Raw genomic sequence first — 26040 nt, forward strand, 5'->3', positions numbered from 1 at the left:
TGCTGTATGTTTACTCCTGCTGTGTTTCACTGAGCTTGAGCACTGAAAATCAGTTCCCTCTCTCCCTCCCATCTCCCTTTTTTATTTATAACCAGCTTTCAGTTCTGGACTGAGTTCCATTCTAGTGCTCTGCAATTACATTTTGTTTCATGGCACTGCAGAGGACTATTTAGATTTTAGAAAAGAAAAGGTTAGTTCTAGTGTATTGTACCACTCTATCTCCTTTGTAAACGTGAGCAGTATCTCTTTAAATTGTACATTGCATTGTCTGAAAGCATTTTCCCTTTCTTTGGATGTCTCTCGATGTAATATTCTGTAAGTCATTAGGTTCTATTTTTCTTAAACAGTTTGCACTACGTTTGGATAGTCTTAGTTACTTTAGTCAGTGTCTTTTGAAGGCAAAGAGAAAAAAAATACCCAGAGCTTGTCTACTAGCTTTGTCTTCACCACTAATACTTAGTGGTATGTAAAGAGAATTTCTATAATGTGGCACTCATAAGAACACTTTTGAAAAAATAGTGATAAACTTCAGTCAGCTTGTTCTTTTTAAGTGAAACATGCAAAGTTCTGTAGTAGAATCCATTGTCCTTAATAATAATCTGGTCTTGACAATAAATATGTCACCAAAGCTAATTACTTTTTAGCAGAAAGGGAGATGAAAATAAAGTCAGAATTTTAATTAATTGTTGCTAGCCTGTGAAAGATACTGAAAACATTAAAATCTGCAAAGATGTGGTCCTTTGCATCTTATACAGCAAAGTAGGGTAGGCTAGAGCGTGTCAGGTAACTCACTTCAGAAATGAGAAGTTATTCTACATCTAGCTGCATTGCTTACTGTTTTCTTCATCATGGAAAAGAATAAAATGTGGTAACAATTTTCTGTATTTGGATTGCTGCTGCACATAATTGGGAACAACAGAGCTAAGGCTTTGATTTTGGTGAAATGCTTAGTCTGCATGTTGGATTAAAATGTGCGCAACAAATCACTCCAATTCTGTAATAATAATTTTTGAACACTATTTTTTTATTTTATTACTGTAATGTTATTACTTTTCAGCTACAGACTTTGAGAACTGGGTCAGTTGCAAGAACAAAATTGGCATAAAAATAGTTGTATATTTGTTCTGGAAAATAGATTGCTAACATACTTTATAAAACAGCCTGAATTTTTCTGTGCATCAAATGTAAGCGAAAATGTTAGTCTCATACTATTAGTAAGCTGTTATTTCAAACTCCTATTCTTTAACCAGTATCCTAGGAAGACTAGATAATATTTGCTAGATAGACGTGTTAAACAGATCATCTGTGCAGAAATGGATTTGTGAAGCAGCTTACAGAATGGAAAATAAATTTAAGCTGAAGTGTGCCAGCAAGTCAATATATGAGAACAATTTGCAGCAAGCAAAGGTGAGGAAGACATGAAGAAATGGGGTCATCAGATTCATGAATTAAAGGGTAATATTCTTGGGGTTGGGTTATATGAGGCAGTAACAAACTTTTTGGCTGCCTAATACAGAATAAAGAGTTATGGTACCAGTGTTAGATATGCTTCCTTGGATATTTTTTACTCTTGTGAAAATAATGAGAAGCAACTTGGAGCTGTGATCTGTCCGCAGCACAGCTGTAGTAGTTTGAGACATTTCTGCTGCCAGGTTTATATCCCTGCCAGAAACAGTGCCTGAATGGTTGCACTCTGAGTCCCTAGTTCCAGTGACATCTTAGCACTAGCCAGTGTTAAATCTCAGCTATTTGAGCTCAGTGCTGTGCTGTGCACTGGAGCAGCTGGGAAATGGTCTTGCTTATATGTGAAACCATCTCTGGCACTGGAAGGGAGCAGACAGAAGTGGCATGGTGATAATTTCTTCACATACCACGTCCAAACCTACCAAACCTCATTGGTAAGAAGTGTCAGACATCATAGGAAATAAGTTTTAAAATATTTACAGAGTTTTGTTTTCTTTCCTTTTGAACACCCTCTGATATCTTTGCCATGTACTTTCCAATGATGACACATTGGGATCTGACTGGGGTGAGTAATGGTGTCTGGCTGGGGGGAGGAGAGGACAGGGAGTGCTTAACAGTGAGTAATTATTTAAGGAAATGGTCTGTGTGGAAAGAAAAGTGTGTTGTGATTGGATGCATTTATCAACTGGCCTTTCAGTGTCACCTGTGGACAGAGCATTATTGTGTCTGAGTTTTTAAATAGTTGGAAGTCAGTTTATTGAACTAACTTGGGAATGTGTCGGGGTCTGGTCTTGATTTGGTCTGTGAATTGAGATGTGAGGCTGTCCCCTATTAGAAAAGATGGAAGTAAATGATAGTTGTCCTGTGGTCATCCCTGAGCATGGTCATTCACTTTTCTGATCAGAAGTTAAAAGTTGTAAGATCTTGTATGCAAAATATAATTTCAAGTCTAGAAGCAACTGACAGGAAAATTTTGCAAGTGAAGATGGAGTTACAAGCTTGTTGCTCTTCCTTATTTTCTTTGTACAGTAACAAACAGAGGTTTGCATTAACTTTTGATGAGGTTCATGTATGTAGAGCCTTTTGTTTGTTCTCTCTGTCCTCTAAAATCGGGAGATTTTAGTATGTTTGAAAATACCTAGAATCACTTTGATTTTGAAATTAAGCCTGAAGTACTAAACCTTTGCGTTCTGTAACTCTGCTATGGTGATGCTCACAGCTTGGTCATGCTGTTTTCTTCTGTCAGTGGCAAGACTCTCTGCAATTCTTTGAATTTTACTGTAAAAGTTCTCATTTAAGACACAGCACATCGTGCCTTCAGAAGTGAGGCACATTATAGTTTTCTCCATCATCTTCAAGTGTTTTACTACCTTCCCTGAAGAGAATGAAGTGACTGAAGTACTGTGAAATGCACAGTAAGGGACACTGTGTTTTTCCACAGACAGTGTAGTTGTTTGTGTATTTGGCTGTGTGGGATCAGGTTCCAAAGGAGCATTTTCAGGTACAAGTGACTGTGATTCCCTTTCCTGACATGTGGCTGAGCAGTGGAACAGGCTGCCAAGTGCAGTGGGTCACACCTGGGCAGCACTGAGCCGCTGTACAGAGATGAGATGGTGTTTCTGCCCTGTGCAGTCTCTCTTCCAATGTCCCTCTTTATGCCCAGCTGGTGAAAAAACCCAAACAAGCCTTCAAACAGCAGAAACAAAAGTGCTGCTAGGCAGGAAAATAAGTTGTACTAATGATCAGCTTTAAGGTACTTCACTTGCCTTAGAGCCCTTTCTGACCTTTCTTTCATTATTTGTATGATAATGGAATATTCCTTTCTTTGCCTTTCCCTTTCTCCCTGTACTCGAGAAAGGGAAGTTGCTGCTTTGTGTTGCCAAGGGGAGTTTCAGTTGCACAGCAGTCTTGGCTGTGTTTGGGGGTTCATGCTGAATTCTCCCCTGTGAGGTGCTAACAGCTGGGAGGAGCTGGATTTGCTGCTCAGGCAGTGCTGCAGCCCAGGGTACTGTGTGACTGGTGCATGCTGTGCCTAGAGAGCTGGAAAACACCACTCTTTTTATCATTAGCCATTTTTCTGTGGTGGCAAGAGGTGGCATTTTCGTATTTTCTAATGAGATCTTGATCGTGATCAGATAAATGCTAGCTTGCTACAGTCTCATGCTTTGACCTTTGCACTCATTCAATTTTCATTTATTTTTAAGAGAGACGAAGGAGTCTGTCAACCTCCCTTAACAGGCGGTTATCAGTTTGCAAAATCAGGCTGTTAACTTGAAACATCAAGAACTCTTTTTAGGATATTTATAGTGAATCCTAGAGGATAGAGGGACCAAATTTTACCCAGCTTCCTTGCAGTAGCGTAATTGTTTAATCCAGGCTCCATTCGTTCGCAACATTTTTGAATTTTATTTTTACATTAAGAACTATATTGTGCTTGAAATGAAGCAGAAGTTGTTGTGAACTAGGAGCTTAAGATGTGTGTCTGGTGCCAGAAGTCTTGCACTGTCCTGGTGCTTGTAGTCTCTTTGGTGCTGTCCAGAATTACTTGGAATAATTATCATTACTTATTGCTGTGCTTGGTTTTAATCAAAGCCTGCTGGGACTACATATTTCAGCAGCCTCTCTGCTGCTTTTAAGAATATGAAGCATCTTTTGAGAAGTTAACTAAAATTATTTGATGGTTCTGACTGAAACAGGAATGAGCTCTAGATCAAAATCCAACTTGATTCTTTCCTGTGGAATTAATAAGCTGAATTGTTGCGTGGTATAAACCAGCGTCATTCTCTTGCCCTCTTGCTCTTCTTGACAGTAGATGAACTTAATGTGGCTTTACAGTTTCTACCATCTTCTGAGTTGTCTGAAGCTCCCTGTGGAATTATTCCTTATCAAAATAGCTAAGTATGTAAAGAAGCAGATAAAATTGTTAGATAATGGTGGCTACTGCCTTACTGAGGGCTGCTTGCATGTGCTGAAATTTGCATTAGAAGTGACTCAAAAATTTGAATTGCCAGTCACGCATCTTAAATCATTTCACTAAAATAATTTCAAGCCTCAGCATTCTTCAGTTAAGTTGAAGTTATCCTTGAGTAAAAAAAAAAAAAGCAACCCATACAAATTGTATAATAGCTTTTCTGGATATATTTTCCTTCTTTCTCTCTTTCCAGCTCCTGACTGGTCACTGATACCTTGTGTTTGAGCTTCACTTATTGAAGTAGTTTGAATAATCACAAATTACATGAATGTATAAGGAAACTTTGATGCTACAAAACAAGGATTGGGGTTTTAAGCTCATATCCTCTTTTCATTTTGTTACTGTGTTAGTAGAATCTCATTTTCTTTTCGTAGGCCTTCATCTTGTAATAAGTAAAAAATCTTAAACTCACTATTTAAAACACTTCAATTTAAAAGTTTTTTTTATTTGGCCCCTGTATGAAAAAAATAAATTGATGTGTGGATTTCTCTGTGGCCTTAGGCTGGCGTGTACATTCAAATGATCTTTTTCATATGGATTTTCTGACCTTTAGAATTTTTCATTAAGAATAGAGAAGAAAAAATCTTAGTTGTGGAAATGTGGAAGACTGTATTTGAAAAAATAGAAGGGAAGCTGTATTTAGAAGAAAACTGAGTATTCGGAGTAAAATTTATCCAGGCAAAGTATTTGGTGAAAATTGAGTCTGTAATTCTCCATACTGAAGTGTTATGAACTTGATTAATAACAAACTGGACTAGCTTGGTTTCGAGTGCGTATTCAACCCACATCTTGTTACTGAGACCGGGTAGAAAGATTTGCACGATTATGAAGTTAACTTCGTTGGGTTCCCCATATTTCTAAGCCATATTAGCCACTGCTAAGTCATTTATAGCTGGAAAGCAAACAATTGTAAATGCTGATCCATTCATATCCTACCATAAAACACAAGATGAGTTATTCACTACTGTCTGACGCGTGCTCCCACTGCGCCGGAGAACAAAATGACTCCTTTCTAACCCATCTATATATAAATGGCAGAGGGACAGTCTACAATGGGGGATTTCATTCTGGGGAGGTACCCAGAAGATTTCCTGCTGCCAACACAAAACTGTGGCATTTCTAAAGAAATTGTTGTCTCTTGTTTTAATATTTGGAGTTACAGCATTGGGAGTTTTGCATAGAGTAAAGCACATATTCTGATTTTGATTAAGGATGAAAAATCAGTCTGGGAAATATTTTTTTTATTTGATAGGTATAATTGATCATGATTTATTTGTATTAATTTAGGGAGAAACTTAATAGAAGCTGTAGTGTGGAAAATTCATATGGGAAATGAAGGGACGCAATAAGAAATACCAAGCCAAAGAAAAATAAGATGATGATAAGTAATTAATTAATCAGGGGCAAGAGAGATATCAGAGATTCTGACTCATTTCATGATGAGAATGATGGAATTGCTGGAGAAGGGTGGGAGAAGTGTTTGGTAAATGTACCTGTACTGTTTGGAGGGGATTGAACAGGAATTTTATACTTGAAATCTGATAGCCTTTAAGGCTGAAATTAAATAGCAGGAATTGGATTTAAATATTTTTATACAGCTAGTCCAGCTAACCAGAGAGCCTGAAAATAGCTAGTGGGTTCTCACAGTTTAATTTATCATAGAACTGGAAATACAAGACAAATTTCCAGAGGCTGAAAGAAAATTTTTGTTGATCCAGTATTTTAAAAGGAAAAGAGATTATCTGAGTGATTATAGGTGTGTTAAACAGACAAAAGATAGAATGGGAGTTATTGGAGTGATACATAGTTAATGAAGAAAAATGGTATTTAGTGTCACTTAATATGAGTTCATGAGAGAAAGGTCATTTGATCTAACTCAATATCCTTTCTGATGCCATCATGTCAATTGATGAAGATAACAGTAGCAATGTAGCATTATTGTTTGCCTTACAGGATTTCTGTAAGCCATTTTGTTAATTGTATCAGAATGGCTTGCGGAGTTATCAGAATTACAGCATATGGACACACCATCTCTGGTTGGCACGAAGATTTATTAAAGGATAGGCTTCAGGGTGCATAACTACTTCAGGGTGTGTAACTACTTCAGGACAAAGAAACAACAGGTTCATAATTTGGTGGCTGTGTTTACAGGATGCTGGACTCTGTCCTGGTGCACCATAACAAAAAAAGCATTTTAGAGTTGTTTGCAAAGAATTAACTGGAGTGTGCACCCTGGATATCCAGGAGACAGCAGGAGCTGGCACTACCACTGTTGGGTTTTTGCCCTTGGAGGATGGAACAAAATGAAGCCTGCTGTTTTTTTGTTAATGTCTTAGTTTGATTCTGTCTGTTGGCTGTGGCCTGTCCTACCATAAACAAATCAAAGCAGATGTGCTCCACATGCCCTCCATTCAGCTGTAGGCAAAGCTTGCCCACGTATCTGCTATAGCATATGTCTGAATAGCAGTGGAAACTGTCCTCAGAAAACTCCCTGTAGTCTGTATTTGCTTCCCTTGCCTCATTTGAGAACAGCCATCCAACTTGTGGAAATAAACATACCCTAACTCTTTTATCAGTATTCTTTTAAATAATGCACTGAATATCTAAAAGAAACTGATGAAAAGATCCTTGGAAGAATATTATGAGTGATTAAATGAAGCAGCAAAGGGGACCTACAGATATAACATTGCTGGTAAAATAGTCACAGTTTGTTTTCAGTGGACTTGAATTAAAGAGAGAGAAAAAAATCCTCTGTAGGACACTTCAAACATAAATTGTTGGGTTGGTGTGCAATTTGTATGAAAAAGAATTGCCTAAATGTGCTGTTGTTTTGGTTTATTAGGAGTTCTGTTGTGTATTTCTGTTGTGAAGCTGATCAGGTTTCCTGTTTTTGGCACAGATTACAGGACTGGCCCTTGCTTCACTTTGGTAACCAACCAGATGTGCCAGGGCCAGCTCAGTGGAATTGTCTGCACAAAAACCCTGTGCTGTGCAACTGTTGGGAGAGCCTGGGGCCACCCCTGTGAGATGTGTCCTGCCCAGCCGCATCCCTGCCGCCGAGGCTTCATTCCAAACATTCGAACGGGGGCCTGTCAAGGTAAGTTACCAGCACAGCTTCCCCAAAAGCTGCTGAAATTGTTACTGGATTAATATTAATTGAGTTACACTGCTGTGAATAACCTGTCCTAAGCCATTCTCAGCTATATGTGTGAAGAATGGAAAAACACTGTCAGATGCATTACTTCATGATTCAGTGAGTGCCTGATGTTCAAGTGAGTACATTAGTAACTCAGGTCATGTGAGAGCAGCCAGCATCTTAATGAATTTCTCACTGCCAGCAGTGCTTTCCCTTGGTTCTGTAATGGTGTTTTTCTGAGTGTACCACTCGATCATTCTGTGGAGGAATTTGTTCTTTCAGAGAGCTCTCAGAACATGCAAACATCAATCTGTGGCAATAATGCCCCAATTACCTGGTGTGAGATTTTTTAGCTAAAAGTTGTGTAACTTGGATTCATCTTGGATGTCTTATCTCTTGAGCTCCACTGCTTTGACCTGGGAAAAAGTGCCTATTGTGCCATTTGTAATGCCTTATTATATATTTTATACAATTTTGGAAATGCATTTGCATTTGTTTCAAATCGTAAAATCCACCCATCTGTTGCTTACTTCTTTCAGAGCATGCCTTACTGTAGAAAGTCCTTACACTGCTTTTGGCTTTTATTCTAATACTTCCAGCTGTATAAATTCTTTTATTGTCTGGATGTCTGACAGGAAACAGGAGAAAGTTAACAGGGGCAACTATGTATTAAACTGATGTGAATTATACATTCCCAGCACCATATCTTTGGGGCCAATTTATTTCAATCTGTCTAATGTTTTCTAATAAGTTACAATATTTTTGAAAATAGGGAAGATAAAGATTCTAAATCTATGAGTAATTTTATATAATCATGAAATTCCTATGAAGGGACTTCAAGGCATTCCATTGCTTTAAAGATGTAGATACCCTCTGTCACAGGCCAAGTCATGGCTGGTGCCTGCAGACAGACATGAGGAACTTCAAGATAGGCAACATGGTTGTGTGCACTGCATGAAGTGCCCATATTTTGACCTCAGTGATTCTGTTCCCCCTCTCACTGTAAAGGTCAGGACTAAATTGTGCAGGAATTTGTGAACTGAGATTCTGGACACTTTTGAAAGCTTATGTACATAAATATGTGGCCCACACCCCTGAAGTTATGCCATACCTAGTTATATCCCTCTTGTTTGTGTCATGGGAAAGCTGCATTGAACTCTCCAATGGGTTTGTGCAGTTTGGAATAAGGATAGTTCTGCTTACTGCACATTTCTTAGCAAGCAGCTACATTGATGCTGATCTGTATGTGGTGCCAACACAGTTTTGGCCCAATATGTTTGACTTGCATTTTCCAGTTTTCCCTTCTTAAGTACTGCGTTTGTAATTTCAACACATCTTTTATGGAATCACATATTAGCTTTATTTTTCATGCACTTGTATTAAATCCTTTTGGAATCAGATAACATCCATTCAGATTGAAGGCATTTCAGGGATTTCACATCCATATTCAATCTAAATAAAGGAAAACAGGTTAAATAAAATCCAGGTTCTCTGAAGAGAAAAAGAAATCATTATTATTGTGTGGGAAAGTAAAAAAAAAGTAAAGAAATAGTGAGGGCAGGCAAGGTTATTTTCAAAAGTAAATAGAATATCACTGCCCAAATTTTGACTTTGGCTGAAAGTTAAATTATTATCACAGCTGAGATTGTTAAAGATACAAAGAAGAAAAATAAAACCAAAAGGTGGGATTTTGAAACAGACATCATGACTCAGAGGCATGACTTCTGTTTCTTTAGTTTTTGAGGTTTTTTAATTCAGTGCAGTGCCATGAAGTCTGGCTGATTGCTGTTGCTAAAGCACAGCCCATTGCTGTAGCTCGAGTCTCGGCAGCTGTGAGGCTGCTGAGGCTGTGCTCGTTCTGTGACCTCCCAGCACAGTTGTTCCCCCAGGGACAGCTCTGCTCTGCTGCTGCTGCCCCTGCCCCGGATCCCTTCAGCCAGGGATCTTTACAGAACACCCTGCCATGGGGTGCAGATATGCTTTGACATGTGGTGCAGATACGCTCCTTGGCGTTCCTGAGACTTCCTACTTGTGGCTCCCAGGAAAATTGCCTCTCAGCCTTTTGTACAGACATAATACTTTGCTTTTCAGACTTCAAGACACATTACAGCAGTGTCTCTGGGATTTATAAAGAGACATTTGAAGGCATCATCTCCTCCAGCTTGTGTCTCTGCATTGAAACCTGTGTCAGTGTGAAGCCCAAGAACTCAAGAAACCAGTTTTTAGCAGTAGCAGCTGGTTCTGCTGAGGAGATGGGGGCATCTGAGAGTGGAGTGCTCTGTGCTCCTGAAGGAATTCCTGAGCAGCAGAGACAGGGCAGCCCCTGGGGACAGTGAGCCAGACTTCCCCAGTGTCCTGTTGCAATGCCACTCCTCCACCTCCTTTAGCCTTGTTTCTGTGGCTGTTATTAAGCCATAGCAACACTTCTGCAGCTAAGTGACGACACACATGTTGTTGTGCTAAAAAAATTGTGAGGCCACAAACTGAGGCCTCTTGAAAATGTTTGTCTTGAGCTTACTACTTAGCCTGTGATATCATCTTTGTTGTTTCATTTTCCCTTGGTGAAAAAATGAAAAGCAAAGAAAGAAAAATAATAGGGAAAACCCCCTCAAATTTATGTATGTCTAAGCAGGTCATTAATAATTCCTCCTGAAACATTAATTGTGGCTGTGAAACTTTTTGAGCAAAATCCTAACCACAGTCTAATGCCATTGCTGCTGATCTCGCTGGAGTGTCAAGTTAATAATTTCCATCAGAAATGACTCTGCAGTTGCTGTGCCTCTCCATGAGGCCCCCTCCCTACACACTGCAACTGCTCCTCTATGCTGGTGGCCTCAGTGCTGTATGGAGTTGCCAAGATTTTCAAGGGGGCGAGTGATTTTGGGTGACCAGCTTTAGACACTTCAAAGAAACTCGAGTTCTGGCAGGCTGTGTTTTCTGCACACCATTCCCCAGATGTTTTGCAAAAACAAAGCAATAGCAGTTAGATATTTAATGTCTGTAACAATAATAATCATGTGATTTCTTGCAGAAAATATTTAGAGTACTGTACTTAATCATACTTTGCATAGAGTAATTACAAAATTAGTGTCTGTCTTCCCAAGCAAGTATCATAATATTATGATGGGTGAAGAACGGATTTAGGCATATTTCATTTCTGTGTAGACAAATTATTATGGCTGTTCTTGAGAAATGAAATAAAAGTGGGTGCTTTTTCCTTTTTTATATCACAGATGTGGATGAATGCCAAGCCATCCCTGGGATCTGTCAAGGGGGAAATTGCATTAATACTGTTGGATCTTTTGAGTGCAAATGCCCAGCTGGACACAAGTTTAATGAAGTAACACAAAAATGTGACGGTAAGAACTTCTAGAACTTTCTTCTGAAAGTAGAAGGGGGAGTGTCTTCTTTTGGAGGACCAACTTTGTTTAAGGGTTTGTAACAAACTTACTGTCTCTTCTGCCTTGAGCCTGCCGGTAGCATTATTCACAACAAATACAAATAGGGGTGCTTTCTCCCAAACCAGGGAATGTTAAATATTGGCCCTGCAACTTTTATAGCCTTTTTATTCATGTAACATTTCAGACTTGAAGGTACATCTACCATTAAATATTGAAACATTAAAATACTTTCTAACTGATATGTTGCTTTAGAAATGCTTGAGGCACATGTTTCTTTGTGGATCTTTTGACCAAAAAGTGTATGTGACTGAAAGATCCAACACATTCCTACCTACTCAGGTGAATCTATTTAACATAAGAGACAGTTGGACATTGTTGTGTGAAGGCTGCTGGATTGTGCTTTAAGTTCAGCCTTACAGTTGCATGTGTTACAGAAGGACAAACATTTTATCTTCACTTACTAGTCATCCTAACTTGGGGGTACAGCAGGTGCTAGATATTAGTGTGGAATTTGCATTGTGTGATTATGGAATAATGCTATTTTTTTACTGTGATTTGATAGGATTTTTTTCTTTCTAATATAATAATCAAATATAGATGTCACCTTTGCTTTAAGAGAATTTTGAGTAGATAAGGAACATAGTACTAAAATGTGTTAGTTGCACATTATCGATTTGTATTTATGGTGAAGTCCAGATAATGTTTAAACTCTTGCAACTGATTCTACTTTCAGTCATTAGACTAAAATTCACTTGAGTGGACAAGTTTCATAAGTGGCTAGTGATTTTGGAATGCCAACTTTCAGTACAATAAAATTATTTGTGAGAGAAAGGTGTGCATTCACCATCCTTTCTTGCATCAAGTTCTCTTTAAGAAGCACTCAAAACTTTTTAGTCATTTTAGAAGAATTATGAATTACTCTTTCAAAAGAAAAATAGCTATTTTAGGCAAAACTTTAGAATTTATTTGCAGGTTAGGGAGAGCAATTTCAGAAAAGCTTGTACACCGCGTGGTTTACATATTGCCTGCCAAGGATTTTGGCAGAATGTAACCTACATTTAGAATAGAGCAACATTGCAAGTGTTTCCTTCTGTGGATGAAGTACCAAGAATGTGGTGAATAGGAGAGACTGAACATGTGCCTTGTTAAGCATTTGTGCATGAAAAGCTGAGAGCTGTAGGCTGAATCTCATAAACATTTTGATGGTATTTTTCAATTGCTGAATCATTTAAAAAACAAACCCCAACCAACGACCAAATAACAAAAAAACCCAAACAATGACTACCCAAAGAGCCTGCACTTGCTAACATTAAAGGAAGTCAACTCAAGAACCTGGTGTAGGTTGCTGTGTTCCCAAATCCTGCCACAAATTTCCTCCCCCTTTTGTGAAATCTCTTTGCAGGATGCGAAGATCAGGTGAATTTTTCCTTCTTCAAATTCATACCTATTGATTTTTGAATCTCTGCAGACAGTTAGTTTCAGTACACCAAGCAATTTTAGTTAAAACTGTGTAGGTATGAATACAATTCAGAGAATTAAAAGCACCTTTATACCAGTGGCATGAAATAAGGTAGAAACACAACATTTAAAAGCATGATCATGCAACAACAGCCCATCTGTCCTGTTCTTTCTAAATTATCTTTTGAATTTTATAAGTCAATATAAGACAAGTTTTTTGGCTCACAGTAATTAGCTATATTTAATTCTGATACATAATGAATAACATCTGATTGTTTGCTTGGTTTAGCTTCGATTTTAGCAAGTAGGACTTCTAGCAGTTGTAACATGTCCTTGGTCACTGATTTAGTTCAACTGGGAGCTACCTGCTGAATTACATTACTATTTTTTAGGGGGTCTCCATTAAAGTAAGATCATAAAAGCAATTGTCAAGGACAGGTAGAGAAACATCAAGATGGATAAGGGGAGGGGTAGGCCAAGGTTCTCTTTGTTAGCATAGCTGGTGGAAATCTGTATTTTAACTGCTACATTATTTCACTGTTTGATATAACCATTTCTTTTCGATTTGCACTGCTGCTGAGGTAAATTCTAGTTTTGGTGGTGACTGGGGGAGTAATTTTTTCTGGTGTGACATTTAAGTCTGCAAGTAAATCAAATATATGTACCTTTGTAAAACTCACATACTTAGCAACAACAATGTTGCTTATATTTATGTCAACACTGATATAAATAGTGAAATACTGTTTGGGTTTAGGCTCAACCCTAAAATAAAGAGTGATGATTTTGCTTTTAAAAAGGCCGGACTCTATATAAACAGTGGCAACACTGACTTTAAGATAAACATTGGTGAATTTGAGTCAGAAAATGCTTGAATCTGATCCATTTACGATTGCATTTTTCTCTGTTAATTAAGGGCTTTATTCAGACCAAAATTCAATTTCCGCATTTTTTGTCACTGAGACCTGTGGGACTCCTGTGGTGTATAATCTTGGAGCAGAAGCCAGAAGTCTCTTAGTAGTGCTCCCAGGGCACTCGGACTTGAGTCTTTGGCAACATCCTCGAAGTAGCAGTGAAAAAAAGGTCACACCCCTCTCACACACCCAAGCGAGGAATGTGACCCACATCAGGACAACCAGCAAGATGCTGGGGAAGAATGTGTGCACAGGGGACCCAGGGCCCTGCTCCACTTAGGATGGCTGAGTCTGCAAACTTGAGTTATCTGTGCCATCCCAGTCCCTCCACTACTTTCCTGCAAAGGCAAGGGGCCACAAAAATATTACAGCATCCCATGCTTTACCTAGGAGACCAGGAGTTGTTAGTTTTTATATTACTGTCTTCACGGAAGAAGTAGAGCTGAGATCCTTTTTACTTGCTAAGATGCTCATTAATGGTCCTGTGGGACTTTGGGTGTTCCCCCATCTGTTGGGGCCAAATTCCAATTTATGCGTTACATTAAACTCTTCCAGTCCTTTTTAATGACTACAGTATTATTCACTCCTTGCCTTGGTCTGTTGGGTGGTGTTGAAGTATTTCTTCTCAGAAATTTTTGTGGCTGGTGAAATCATTATTAGAGTCATGTGTCTGTGTTTTCGTAGATCTCTGGAGGAGAGGTTGGGTAGAGTCCTCTGATGCCATTATTTCTAGCTGGATGCTCCCTGTCAGGAGAGCAGCTGGGTGATTGTAGTTGCTGTGACAAGCAGATGTCATTGATCAGTCTAGAGAATACCCTCCTTTTCTGCTCTGTTTGCCTGATTCCTCTTGTAGGTACCATGGAAAAAAGTGAGCTGTTTTTAAGCTCAGCAGAACTCCAGGTTCCAAGGAGATGAGGGCAGTGCTAATTAGATACAGCTGCATTGTTAGGACAGTCACTGGAAACCAAGGGGAAAGTAACTACACATCCCAGGCAGGCTACTGGTGGTAATTAAGGAACCCTTGGGGCTGACATAGGTCGTTATTCACATAGCTGTAGCTTATATAAACTAGCTGTGGAAGAAACCCTTCAAGTTCCCTCTGTGCAGCTATGATGAGTTGTAAGAATTTGTTAGGTTTTTTCTCTGCAGATTTGAAAATTTTTTTACATTGTATCTATGATGATGATTTAGTATATGGATTGAGATTTGTTAGTGGGGATAATCATGATATGGAAACTTTATTTTAAAATCACTGCCAAAATGTAGGGAGAATTATGGACACTGCCTGGCTTCTGCAGTAGATGTTTTGGTTGCACTCTAGAAACCCGTTGAAACTTCTGAACATTGATTTAGTGGACAAAGTCAGAGAAGATAATTTTTGTTGCCTGCAGTCATCTTAGTCTGAGCTGTAATTCTGTCAGATTGCATTAGCTGAACAATACCTAGCCGCTCAGTGCTTTTGTGTGGGGTATTTCCAAGAGAAACCCGAGTGCAGTAAGAGAGATAGGCAGTTCAATGGGTGGTACGTGTCCCTGTGAGTCTGTCCTGAAGCAGTGCCTCAGTGTGTACCAGGAGAGGCTGTGCTGCTGGAGAGAATGGTCCAGCTCCTGATCACTGTGTTCATTACACAGTACTCATTCTGGTCCCAACACAGTTTTCTTAATTCTAGTATGCAAAATTCAGATTGGATGAGTTACAGTTTTGTTAGAATTAGTAAATTTCTGCAGTTTGAAGATGTTCATCCATCCATATTAAGCAGTAAAATGTTTGCAGTTTATAGATACTTTATTTTAAATTTGCAGATGCAATATTTTTTTAGATTCTCTTTCATTTCTGTTTATAAGATGCCTAACGAAAGATGCTAATTCAAAATTACTGATTATGCCCTGAATTTGATTATTACTACTAACTATAAAATTATAAAACCTTTTCTTGTGCCAAAACTAATTTAGCTAACCTGCCTCTGCACCTCTTTTTGTCTTAAAGATATTGATGAATGTAGCACCATTCCTGGAATTTGTGACGGAGGAGAGTGTTCAAACACAGTTAGCAGTTACTTCTGCAAATGTCCTCCAGGGTTTTATACAGCTCCTGATGGCTTGAAATGCATAGGTGAGTAGAATCCTGTGAACAATAGGACAGTAGGTGTTATAACAATTCATTAACATCAAGAATGGGTAACAATGTGTCAGAAACATATTTCAACTTGGGAACTTGAAATCCTTCTTTTATGTAGAAGTACATCACATGCCTGTATATGTATTCTGAAATGAGTTTTCCATTTGCAGGATAGTTCTTTTTTTGATCTTCTTTGAGACCTCTTTTATTTTTCTACTGCAGCTTTTCTGTTATGTCATATTTGTTTCCTTAGAACTTGTTTACAGGTCTCCTTGGTATTGTTGCTCTCATGCTTGTCTTTAATTTAGTCTCTTTTATATTCAGCACTCATTTAGAAAAGCAAATTTGCATTCCAACTGTTATAACCCGACTGCAGGCCTTTGTCATTAAAGGAAGTAATGTGATAAACTGAGTATGGGATATTTTTATGTGCTTTTATGACGCTGATGATTTGGCAGAGCTGTTCTTTCTGGCTTCCACTGTGGTAGAGCAGAACCCATCTTCCAAAGGCTGGACTGGGAACCAGAGAGCTTTGTGAATGAAATGATTGCCACTGCAGTGCCAAAGCCCTGAAAGAACAGTGTTAGCAGTTAATGCTTCTGGGAAGCATTAACAGCCTGCTCTGAGGCAGGTCGAGTAGTTAATTAATTGGTTTTTTTCTCATTTTTGTGCAGTAATTTATTTTTTCAGTGCCAGTGCTGAATTTTGGGCAAAAATCAAGTGAAAGGTTTATTTCCTCAATTTTAGCATATTTATTTAATGGTTCTTACACAGTGCCAGCACTAGGAACCAATACAACATCCTGTTTAGTACCTTTGGTAGGAAATAATTTTGGAAAAAAATTGGGAAGAATCCCAAAGTTCACAGAGATCAGTACCAAATAATACTAACTTTCCCAAGAGATCTGCAAGTAGTTTGGGTTATGATTAATTTTGAATGGTGCCATTCAATTTCTGCAGGCTGTAAGAAATAAACTGCTTTCCTTCCATCATCAAGAATAGATTTCCTGTAGATTTGATCCATACTGTACACTTAAAATGCCAATGGGAGTTGCTTTTATTGCTTCAGATGAATAGCTTCTAAATTGCTATGGATCATTAAATCATTAATTAATATTAAGCTGCCTCTACTTAATATTTTTGAGCAAGATTTACCTTTCCATAACAAAAATTTTCTAGAGATGCGGAATTTGCATTTGCTTTTTACTTTTTATAGTCACCACTCTGTCAGGGCTGCCCAACATTCAGACCCATGTCATATTCTTGCAGTTTCTCAGCATTTTTACCCCCTGTGTTTGTAGGCTGAAGTAATTCAGCTAAAGAATTGGAGTTTTAAATGGTGACAAGGTATGATAAATAATATGTCAGACTATGAGCCATCATTGAAATTTTGGCTTTGTGTTCAAGGCAAAATGTGCTAAATGGGAAGCACTATCAATTGTCTGCAGATATTTTGGATTCTTGTCTAATTTGCAGACACATTCTTGCCATATTCACAGTGACAGAGCTCAGATCTGTGTTAGTGCTGGGCAAAACATGTAATCTTGATTTAATTACAACATGCCTGTCTTAAGTGAAAAGTGTTAGCTGGACGTGTGTGTTCTGTTAGAGAGGAGGAAATGCTTCTGAGAAATGTATCCCTCAGGGGACTCCAGCTCAGCAGCACTGGGGCCAGATATCCAACGGATGCACCAGGAGCTCCATTATTACAAATCTTAAAAATAGAATAAGAAATCTTAAGAATAGACAAAGCAAAGATATTATCTCTTAGAGCTGAAGAGCAGAAACAAGAGTAAGGCATCTCATCCCAAGTGCATGAAAAGTGCAGAGAAGAAAGTTGCTAAGCCCATACTTCCAACTGGCATAAATTTGTTTGGTCTGTGTTACTTTTTGACGGCCTCTTTTTACATTTCTTCTTTTTGAGAGACCCGTTTTTATTGAAATTTATTCTCGTGGTGATTTTTTTGCCTTTTCAAAAGACTGTAATTTTTTGTAAAAACAATGAATAGTGACAACTGAAACAGATAAAGGTAATTTCCTGCTGTTCTTGTCCTGGTTTTTGTGTTTTTACCATTTGGAGCAGAAGAGGAAGGGGGAAAAAGTAAGAATAATGCCTTCTGATTAGGAATATGGAAAGACTTGGTATTTTTCTCATAAAATTGCTGATTTTTTTTCTGAAAATGTTGTGGCTTTTGGACACACTCTTATAATTGTAGGTAAATACAGGTGTTTGCTGTGTGCTTATCTCTTCATGGCACATTGTGTACTTGCACAGATCGCATGTAGATTCCTTTTCCACTTTCCATAACTACTCTTAAATGTTTCAAAAGTTGGTACTGACCAAAATGGAGAAGGATCAATTACAAAAGATGATGATCAGGTCTGTTAGATTATTTCCTTCTTCCCATGCACCCCACCATCAGTCCAAACCACTGAATATTTCTCCAGGGGTAGTGGAGAACAGTTTCAAATCCAAGGAGTTCTATTTGATTTTTAAGAGGGTAGATGAAGGAGTAAATATGTGTGGCAGTTTAGCTGGGCTCCAGGAGAAAATAAAGAACCGGTAGTAGAACTGAAACCTGACTTTTTGTTCTCTGTTTCAGGTTTCCATCATAGGATAGTATGAATGATCTAAATAAAGTTTGGAAATAAAGGCCAACTGACTCTTTTAGCTGTATTGTCAGTAATATCCATGTGCAGGGTTCCAAGTAATAAAAGACAGAACTATCACAGATTCTCACAACATGTCACTATATGTCAATTTCCTCAAAACAGTAAGAAACTCCCCTGCTTTTTTTTACATCCACTTGTGTAGCTACTGAATTCTGGAAAGCACTGGTACTGGACAGATGAATCCACCATGCCCTGGGTAATTGAGGTACTGTTTCTTTAGGGAATGATGTCTGCTGCTGTAAGACTAGATCTGCAACTTTTTCCACTACATTTTGACAGCAACTATTTGTATATTTTAGAAACAAACTTGGTTTGGTTTATCATGCAGTGTCAAATCACATTACAGCTTATATTGAGTTTGACATGATGTGACATATTGTGAAACAATTCCTCAAAGCTTCAGATGGTATCACAAGATTATGTTTTATGATTTTTTTTTAATCCCATCCACATGTTCTTGTCCTTCTCTAAGCTGAGCTATCTCTAACAACATTGCACAGAGCTGCGTCTATAAAATCTGGGTACAGGACATTCTTTGTACAGCACATGCTTACCCTTTCAGACAGGAAGCCAACCGATCTCCATAAACAGTGTGATTGCACCAGTTAAAACTGTGTTGCACTTTCTTGCCTGCAAGCCTATATCTTGTCAAATCACTACATACTTCAGCTAGAGAAGCCATGACTAATGAAAAATGAGCTAATGCTTTATGAATTGCAATGCTGTGAATTTATTGCTGTGTGTCAGTGCTTTCAAATCAAGACTTAATATCTGGTCCTATCTTTAATAAAGATGACACTGCAATTTTTCTTTAGGGCCATGGAAGCCTATGTTGTTACATACTGAATAAATGTTTTTACTGCATTTTTGCATCCTTTAATGCATTGCAGCTCCATATTTCGCTGCTGCTTTCCCACAGGTTACACTTGAGTCCAAAGCAGCCCAGTTATTGACTAGATTTTTTGCTTTTCTGATTCCTGTAATGTTGCAAGGGCTATGCCACTGATAATACAAATCACTCCAGAACAATGGGACCTTTCTCTTTTGTGGAAGCCACGTTTCTCATTGAACTGACGATTACCCATCCATTTCCCTCTCTCTGCAGACGTGCGCCCTGGATTCTGCTACTCCACGCTGCCCCATCAGATCCACCGGTAGGAACCCTCCTGAGCGCCACTCAGCATGCCTCAGCACTGAATTAGCAGTCATTTCGTTTTGGTTGGTGTTTTAGCTGTAATGTTTTCATTAAAGAGCTACACGGAATGGTTGAGGCTGAAGGGCACCTTGGCAGATTGTTTAGTCCAACTCCCCTGCTCAAGCAAAGCCTCCTATGTGGAAGAGTGCTCAGGACCCCCAGGAGGACAAGCAGACAGAAAGAATTATTTGTGGCTAATTAGTGTTTTATAGTCAAGTTATTCTGACCTTACCTGCTTCAGATTTGTTTTCAAAATCCTCTTGAAGCTACTTCCTCTAGACCCTTTTAATACATCCCTAATCCTTCTGCATTTTCATTCTCATTGGGAACAGGGATTTCCTACCTCATGACAAGCTTTCTGTCATATACCATGACAGAAATACCATATATTTCCTGAAATTTGACACAGAAGATGATTTCTCTCTGCTACCAAAATTCTTTATTGCCTCCTTGTGTATTGAGATCCTCAGATAATGTATCACTTGAATTGAGAGAAGATGGTGAGGGAGAAGATTGTTAAACTAAGTATGACGGACTGGAGGGAAGCTGATTTTGAGATTGTTTAGGACTGGAGACCTAATAAAATCCTTTAGAAGAGGAGAATACAAGAAATTTAAGAATTTATAGGAGGTGGTTAAGGGAGGTGCAGAGTTTATGAAGGAATGGGATTGTAACACTATAGCAGTGTAACTGAAGAAATTGTCAGAATTCATATATGGGAGTTTTTATTACTCTTGTTTTTAATCCTTTGAGTGAAACTGCATAATACTGGAGCAGAAATAAGCAGTCAGAACTGTTGGAAGACTTTCTGTCACTGTCTCATTAATAATATTTAAACATGTTAAAAGCTCAAAACTGGCTAGAACAATGCTAACTATGCACTCTATTGACAACCCTCTGAAATAGGAAGACAACGAGAAATCTTTCAGTCTTAACACAGTTCTTGCTTTCTTCAAATATTTTCTAATTGTTCATATCTAACTGGTGAGTAAACTGGGTGGAAAAGTAAGGTAATTTGGCCAGAGCTGCAGACTGAGATGTCATGGAGAAGGAGCTAGAACCCAGGACTTCCTGACTCATAAATCCATGCAAGGTCTTCCAGATCATGGTTACATGCCACTTCTTTTTTGGTTTTGCTTCTGACCTCAGCCATAAATTGAGACTATAAATTACTTTTTTTAAAAGTGCTTTGAAATTCTTTGAAAAGCTTTACATGCATTTAAGGTATTGCTGTCGTTATGTAATCAAGTTCAGATATTCCTTACATAGCATATCCTGAGAAGGCAAGACAAGGAATTTAGAGCTGTCAGTGGCCCAAAGCATCTTTAACTCTGAAATGGAAATTTACTGCAATATAAAGGGGAGCACTAGCTGCATAATATAACTGAGTATTTGCATTTTAAATATGGGCATCAGACCCAGTTGCTACTACAAAATGGTAACTACAAAATTGCTAGGAATTACACATGGAAATTGAAGTTGCAATAAAAAAGGCTCGCACTGTAATTTTTTATAATATGGTGGTAATTTTTATGTGGAATAACGGCGTTTAACACTGACACTATTAAAAGACTAAAAGGAACAACAGGGTGAAATGTAGTGACACATGAAGCAAACTGATCACCCAACAGCATGAAATAAATGCAAACATCATAATCAGGAAAAGCAGAACTTTAGGTTATGGTGTTTGCTGAACAAATCCTCTGTGATTCAGGAAGAGCTTCTAATGTGTTTTACAGGTGGAAGCAGACACGATGAAAGTGTTGAAGGCTGAAATACCCGGTTTACTTCTCCCAACATTTACTTTATTTTTCTGTTCTTGTTTTTCATATTGTTTCAATATCTAGATTTTTTCCTCCATTATATAATTCCTCTTCCCTGTTTTTCCACAGACTTTAAATTTTGAAGTTCAAAGATGTTGACTGCACAAATAATTACTTGTGTGCACACAAATTGTTAACATTAATTAGGTCAGCTGGAATGTGGTCTTTAATTGTGATACTCTGCATTTTTTGGATTGCAAGTTCCAAACCCACACTTCCTGAAGACAAAAGAGTCATGGGCAAGAGGAAAAGTGGGGCAGTAGGGCAGATGCCACTAATAGAGATAAAGAATAGGAGAATGCAACACATACACCACAGACTGCTCTTACAGCAAAATAGATCATTTGTCATAGATCATTCCCATCACCTGGAAAAGGATGAATTTATGTGGATCTGACTTGGTTTCTCTTTGGCTACACTGCTTAGACTGCACCTTATTTGGTTTCTGCTTTTATTGGCAAACTTAATTTTCCCAGGGAAATAGTGTTAGTGTATTCATTCTCTAATTGGTTTTGCCTCATTGCTTATATTTGTATTTCTTTGTTTTAGGAGGTTAACTTTTAAGAAACCTGATTGAAACTGGGCTTTTTTCCCTGTTCAGTATTTTTCTAACTCTGTGGCAAGCTTTCTGTTAAATTAACTTGGGATCAAATCCAGAAGTCCTTCTCTAGGTAAACTTCACGCTGAGTTCACCAAAGATTTTTGCTTGAAAGAAGACTAAGTAGATTAGGATCAGGTCTCTGCCTCACTGTTCAATTTCATGTCCAGAATATCAATTCTGTTACCTTTTTACTGGCAGTCTTTCTGACAAGTAGTCTTGAGATTCTGTGGATTAATGACTCAATTCAGAGAGCAAAGCTTGTTGCTATGAAGAAAACATATAGGCTCACATTTTCCAGATTATTTAAGGTTTGTTATTGCTAATCTGAAGCACTGCAAAAAGGGGGAGTGTTGGATTAAATGGAACAGGCTGCTAGAGTCTAAAACAGCATTGATGTTTTTGTGTTTCAGACGAGTACCGTAAATTGTGCACAGTAGCTGCTATGCTGCCAGCAAGACCTGACCTTCCTCCAGCCCGTCCTGATGTCATCCCTCCACCACTCATTCCTGGGGTTTACCCTCCTCCACATCCAGAAATCATCTATCCATCTCGGGCTCCACCAGTGCATCGTAAGAGAGACAGAAATAACCTCTCTGAAATAACCTCTCCTTGCACCATATGCATTTAGCTTCTTTCAAAACACGCATTTCTCAGGAGCAGTGTGCTCCCTTCAGCTGTTGGTGTCTTTTACTTACTTTATATGGACATGGAGGCTCTGGATGTCTTTTTAATCAGAGCCTGCCTACCATGTGCCTTGTGGCAAGATACCTATCTCATTAGTAGTGTTTTCCCTGATAAGATGGGTTTCAAAAATTACATTCTCACTGTCTGTGGCTCATGTATTGTAATAGTTACATTATTGCTATTTTAAGGCTGTTGTGAGCTTTGCTGCATGTCAGCACTGCAGAATATGAATAGCTCTTTGACTAGGTTGTGAAAGATATTTACATTAAAGAGCTTGTCTGAGAGAAAGCAACTTCTTTCAGGTTGTTTTCCTCACTTGCACTTGGCCAGGTAGGAAATGTACTAATCAAAACTCTGCTGTACTCTGCTGGACACTGAGACTGACCCAGTGCACAGAAAGAACTATTTTAGTGATACACACGGATGGGTTAGTTTTCCCTAAAGTAAGAAGGAAGCCAGAGCAGACTACCAATATAGAGCAACATACCAATATAATATAGTCCTTTTTTTGTCTTTGCTCAGAGAATTTACTACATGCCCATGTGGTCTGGAGTAGGCATGTGCCACCTGAAATCATTTGGCATAACCACACACTCTTTTGCAAGTAAACAAGCTGATTTTGCCCATACTCTGTGCAGATGCAAGCAGTCTCTGCTTGCACTGGCACCAGCTGAAATTATTTAGTCTTGGTTCAGCACCAAGCTGAGCTAATAAGCCTAAGAGGCAAAGTATTTTAGCTTAGGCTGACACTGCACTGACGTAGTTGCACAGCTTCTGGTCAGCTGGTAGCAGGGACAGAGCCAGCTCATGCCTGCCTGCCAAAGACAGTACAGGCATATTCCCAGGGTTATCCCTGCCCTCCTCACTGCTACCTGGGAAAGTGAAAATAATGAATCAGTCTGCCTCCTCTTTGCTACTCCAGGCTTTTAGTAGAGTACCTGCAGTGCCACACATCCACTTTACCTCTAGCTATGAGCAGACATAGTCCTCTTTGATAGGACAAAAGATGAAAACACAACCAGACTTGCCGTAATGAAAATTTCTGTGGTTGTTAGCTGTTTTCAAAGAAATCTCTAAGAGTCAAAGTGCCATTTTCTCTCTACCATTTCACTAATTCACATTACAATGGAAGGTAAATGTTGATTTTTAATGGAAAATCCTGCGCAAGTTGTAGATTATCAGAAGCTATTATGATGAACTATTAAAATATTTTTCCAACTGTTGTTATTTCAGCAATCTTGCCGGTGAATTTAACTGACTATTGCCAAACATTCCGACATCTCTGCCGAAATGGGCGTTGTATTCCCACTCCTGGGAGCTACCGCTGCGAGTGCAACAAAGGATTCCAACTGCATGGTAGAGAGGAATGCCTTGGTATGTGGTTTTCTGCTGTAAATCACAGAGGGGAATTTCATTTTACAGAAAAAAAACATTCTTCTCCACACAATGTAATAACTGAGTTCTTAAATAGAAGAGCCCTGCCTCCAAAAAAAAAAACCCAGTAAAGACATTTTGACAAACTGATTGATTTCAATGGCAAACTTATTTTTACAACAATTTTGCCTTTAAAATGGTATTTAACAAATCTTGTAACAAAATTACACAGAGGCAAGGATTTCTTATTTTACTAACCCATTACTATAATGTGTTTATTAGTTATTGAAAATGGTCTCTTTAAAATGCTACCAGCTTTTTGAGTATGCAATGACCTATTGTTAAAAAAATCATAAATTTAGGCTTAGTAGGATTTGCAAGTCCTTTTTAAATTCATGAGTAGTATCTTGTTGGGCTCTTGAGACCTTTAGGCTTGGAACTCAGCAAGAGCTCAACAACAGAAGCACGGATTAACTGTATCTTATAGGCAAGATTTTGGTTCTGTCAAAATCTTCAGTGGAGCCAGGAATGTGGGGATGTGGGATTAAGGCCTCAATCTCTCACACATGCAATATTTTACTGAAAATTCATTTTTCCCAGATCCTGTTTATCTTAAAACGTGGGATATTTTTTTTGAGATCTCAGTGATGTCCCCTTTTCTTAGGGATTGAAGGGCGCTATTCTCCAAGTACAAAATAATAAAATACCCCTGCAGGCAAAAATAACTGGCAGCCAGTGTGGTAATAAAATTGTATTGTCTATGTTCCACAGATATTGATGAATGTGAAAGGAATCCATGTGTTGGTGGAGACTGTGTGAACACACAAGGATCCTACGTCTGCCAGTGTCGAGTTGGGTATCAGAGCACGGCCACCAGAACAGAGTGCCGAGGTAATGGGCGTACAGCCACATCTGCTATTGTATCGTGTGGGAAAATAGTTTGCAAGCAAAATTTAACAGATGGGTCAAATATGGGAGTTTAAAAAAAAATAAAATTCAGGTATGGCAGTAAAAATGACTGACCTGCTGGAGCGGATGTTCACTGACTGAGTTATGAGAAAAGGCATTTTGTCTTGTGCTAAAAGGATCTTGGCACTATTTATGGCTTTGAAATAGAAGAGATATTTTCTTGGGTTTTTGGGATTTTTTTTTTTTTAATATTAAGACATTATTTTCTTTTGCTGCTTGAAGATCTCAAGGGCAATTAAGCATCCCTTCACTGGAGAAACACTTTATGTATAAAAGACTAAGGAAGTTGGGGAGAAAGATAAAGCTTCCAATGAGTAAATATAAGGTTATACTGCCTATGTGTTGTCTCTGCTTACTGCCAGAGAAACAACTAAACATAAATTACAGCAGTGAAAACTAGATATGGAAAAGTAGTGGGAAAGTCTAGATTGCAAAGCCTCAGAATCCTCATTATAGTTATTCTGAAGATCTGATTCGACTGCAGTCCTGATGGTCTTCATCCTGTCTTCCTCTGGGAGTGGGACCACATAACTCCTCAGCAGTCAGCCAACCCTCTGTCAGGGTTTTGTGACTCCCAAATTGGGGTAGGCATTCAACTGTAAAAGGTAGATAGATGCAGTCCTTTATAATTAAGGCGTGATGAGAGATTTCTGGCAGAAGAATAAATGACTGCTTTGATATTCCACAAGAAATGAAGCATCTAAATGAAACAGGATGTTTGAATGCTCAGAGTCACAGCTTGTCTTCATATTTTGCTTTCTGCACTGGGTGCAGGGTGCAGAGCATGCCCTCAGTCTGAAGCAGAAAGTTTCTAAAAAGCCAGAAGAAAGTTACCTGTATTAGCATGCATTTCTTTCCTTCCTTTTGGGAATCAGAAAGGTGTTTGTGGTACAGAGTCTTGCTCTCTGGTCCAGGAAGACATGCAGAGCCAGCAGCACTGCTGCCTGTTGCTGGGGAGTATTTGACCTAATTGCTGCCAAGCAGCCGTGTTGCGGAAGCATCTTCATAGTTCAGCTGACTGGTGGTGAGGGAGTGCTGAAGGGGAGTCTCAGCTGTGATGAATTTACTCATGAGTCATTTTTGTCACACACTTTTAATTTGACTGATTCATTACACAAACACATGGTTGTCAGAAGCCCAGTAGCTTAATGGCATTTAAGTGTGGTCACTTAGCAGTTCCTTTGCAGTCTATGGGAGCTGTGCCTGCTTGACAGCCAGAACAGAAAATGCTGTGATGTGCAGAATCTTGTTTTTCTAAAGGAA

The 26040-nt window shown here is 38.7% G+C and overlaps 1 protein-coding gene across 1 annotated transcript in view; it reads left to right on the forward strand.

Moving 5' to 3' along the window:
* Nucleotides 1-26040, forward strand: part of FBN1 (fibrillin 1) — a 130364-nt gene that overhangs the window by 30320 nt on the left and 74004 nt on the right. The window contains 8 exon segments of the mRNA XM_031055899.1: nucleotides 7335-7532; nucleotides 10805-10930; nucleotides 15328-15453; nucleotides 19237-19263; nucleotides 19265-19285; nucleotides 22161-22319; nucleotides 23668-23808; nucleotides 24580-24699. Coding sequence (XP_030911759.1) covers nucleotides 7335-7532; nucleotides 10805-10930; nucleotides 15328-15453; nucleotides 19237-19263; nucleotides 19265-19285; nucleotides 22161-22319; nucleotides 23668-23808; nucleotides 24580-24699 — 918 coding nt within the window.

This window comes from Geospiza fortis, unplaced genomic scaffold, assembly GCF_000277835.1.
Source record: "Geospiza fortis unplaced genomic scaffold, GeoFor_1.0 scaffold171, whole genome shotgun sequence".
Classification (NCBI taxonomy): domain Eukaryota; kingdom Metazoa; phylum Chordata; class Aves; order Passeriformes; family Thraupidae; genus Geospiza; species Geospiza fortis.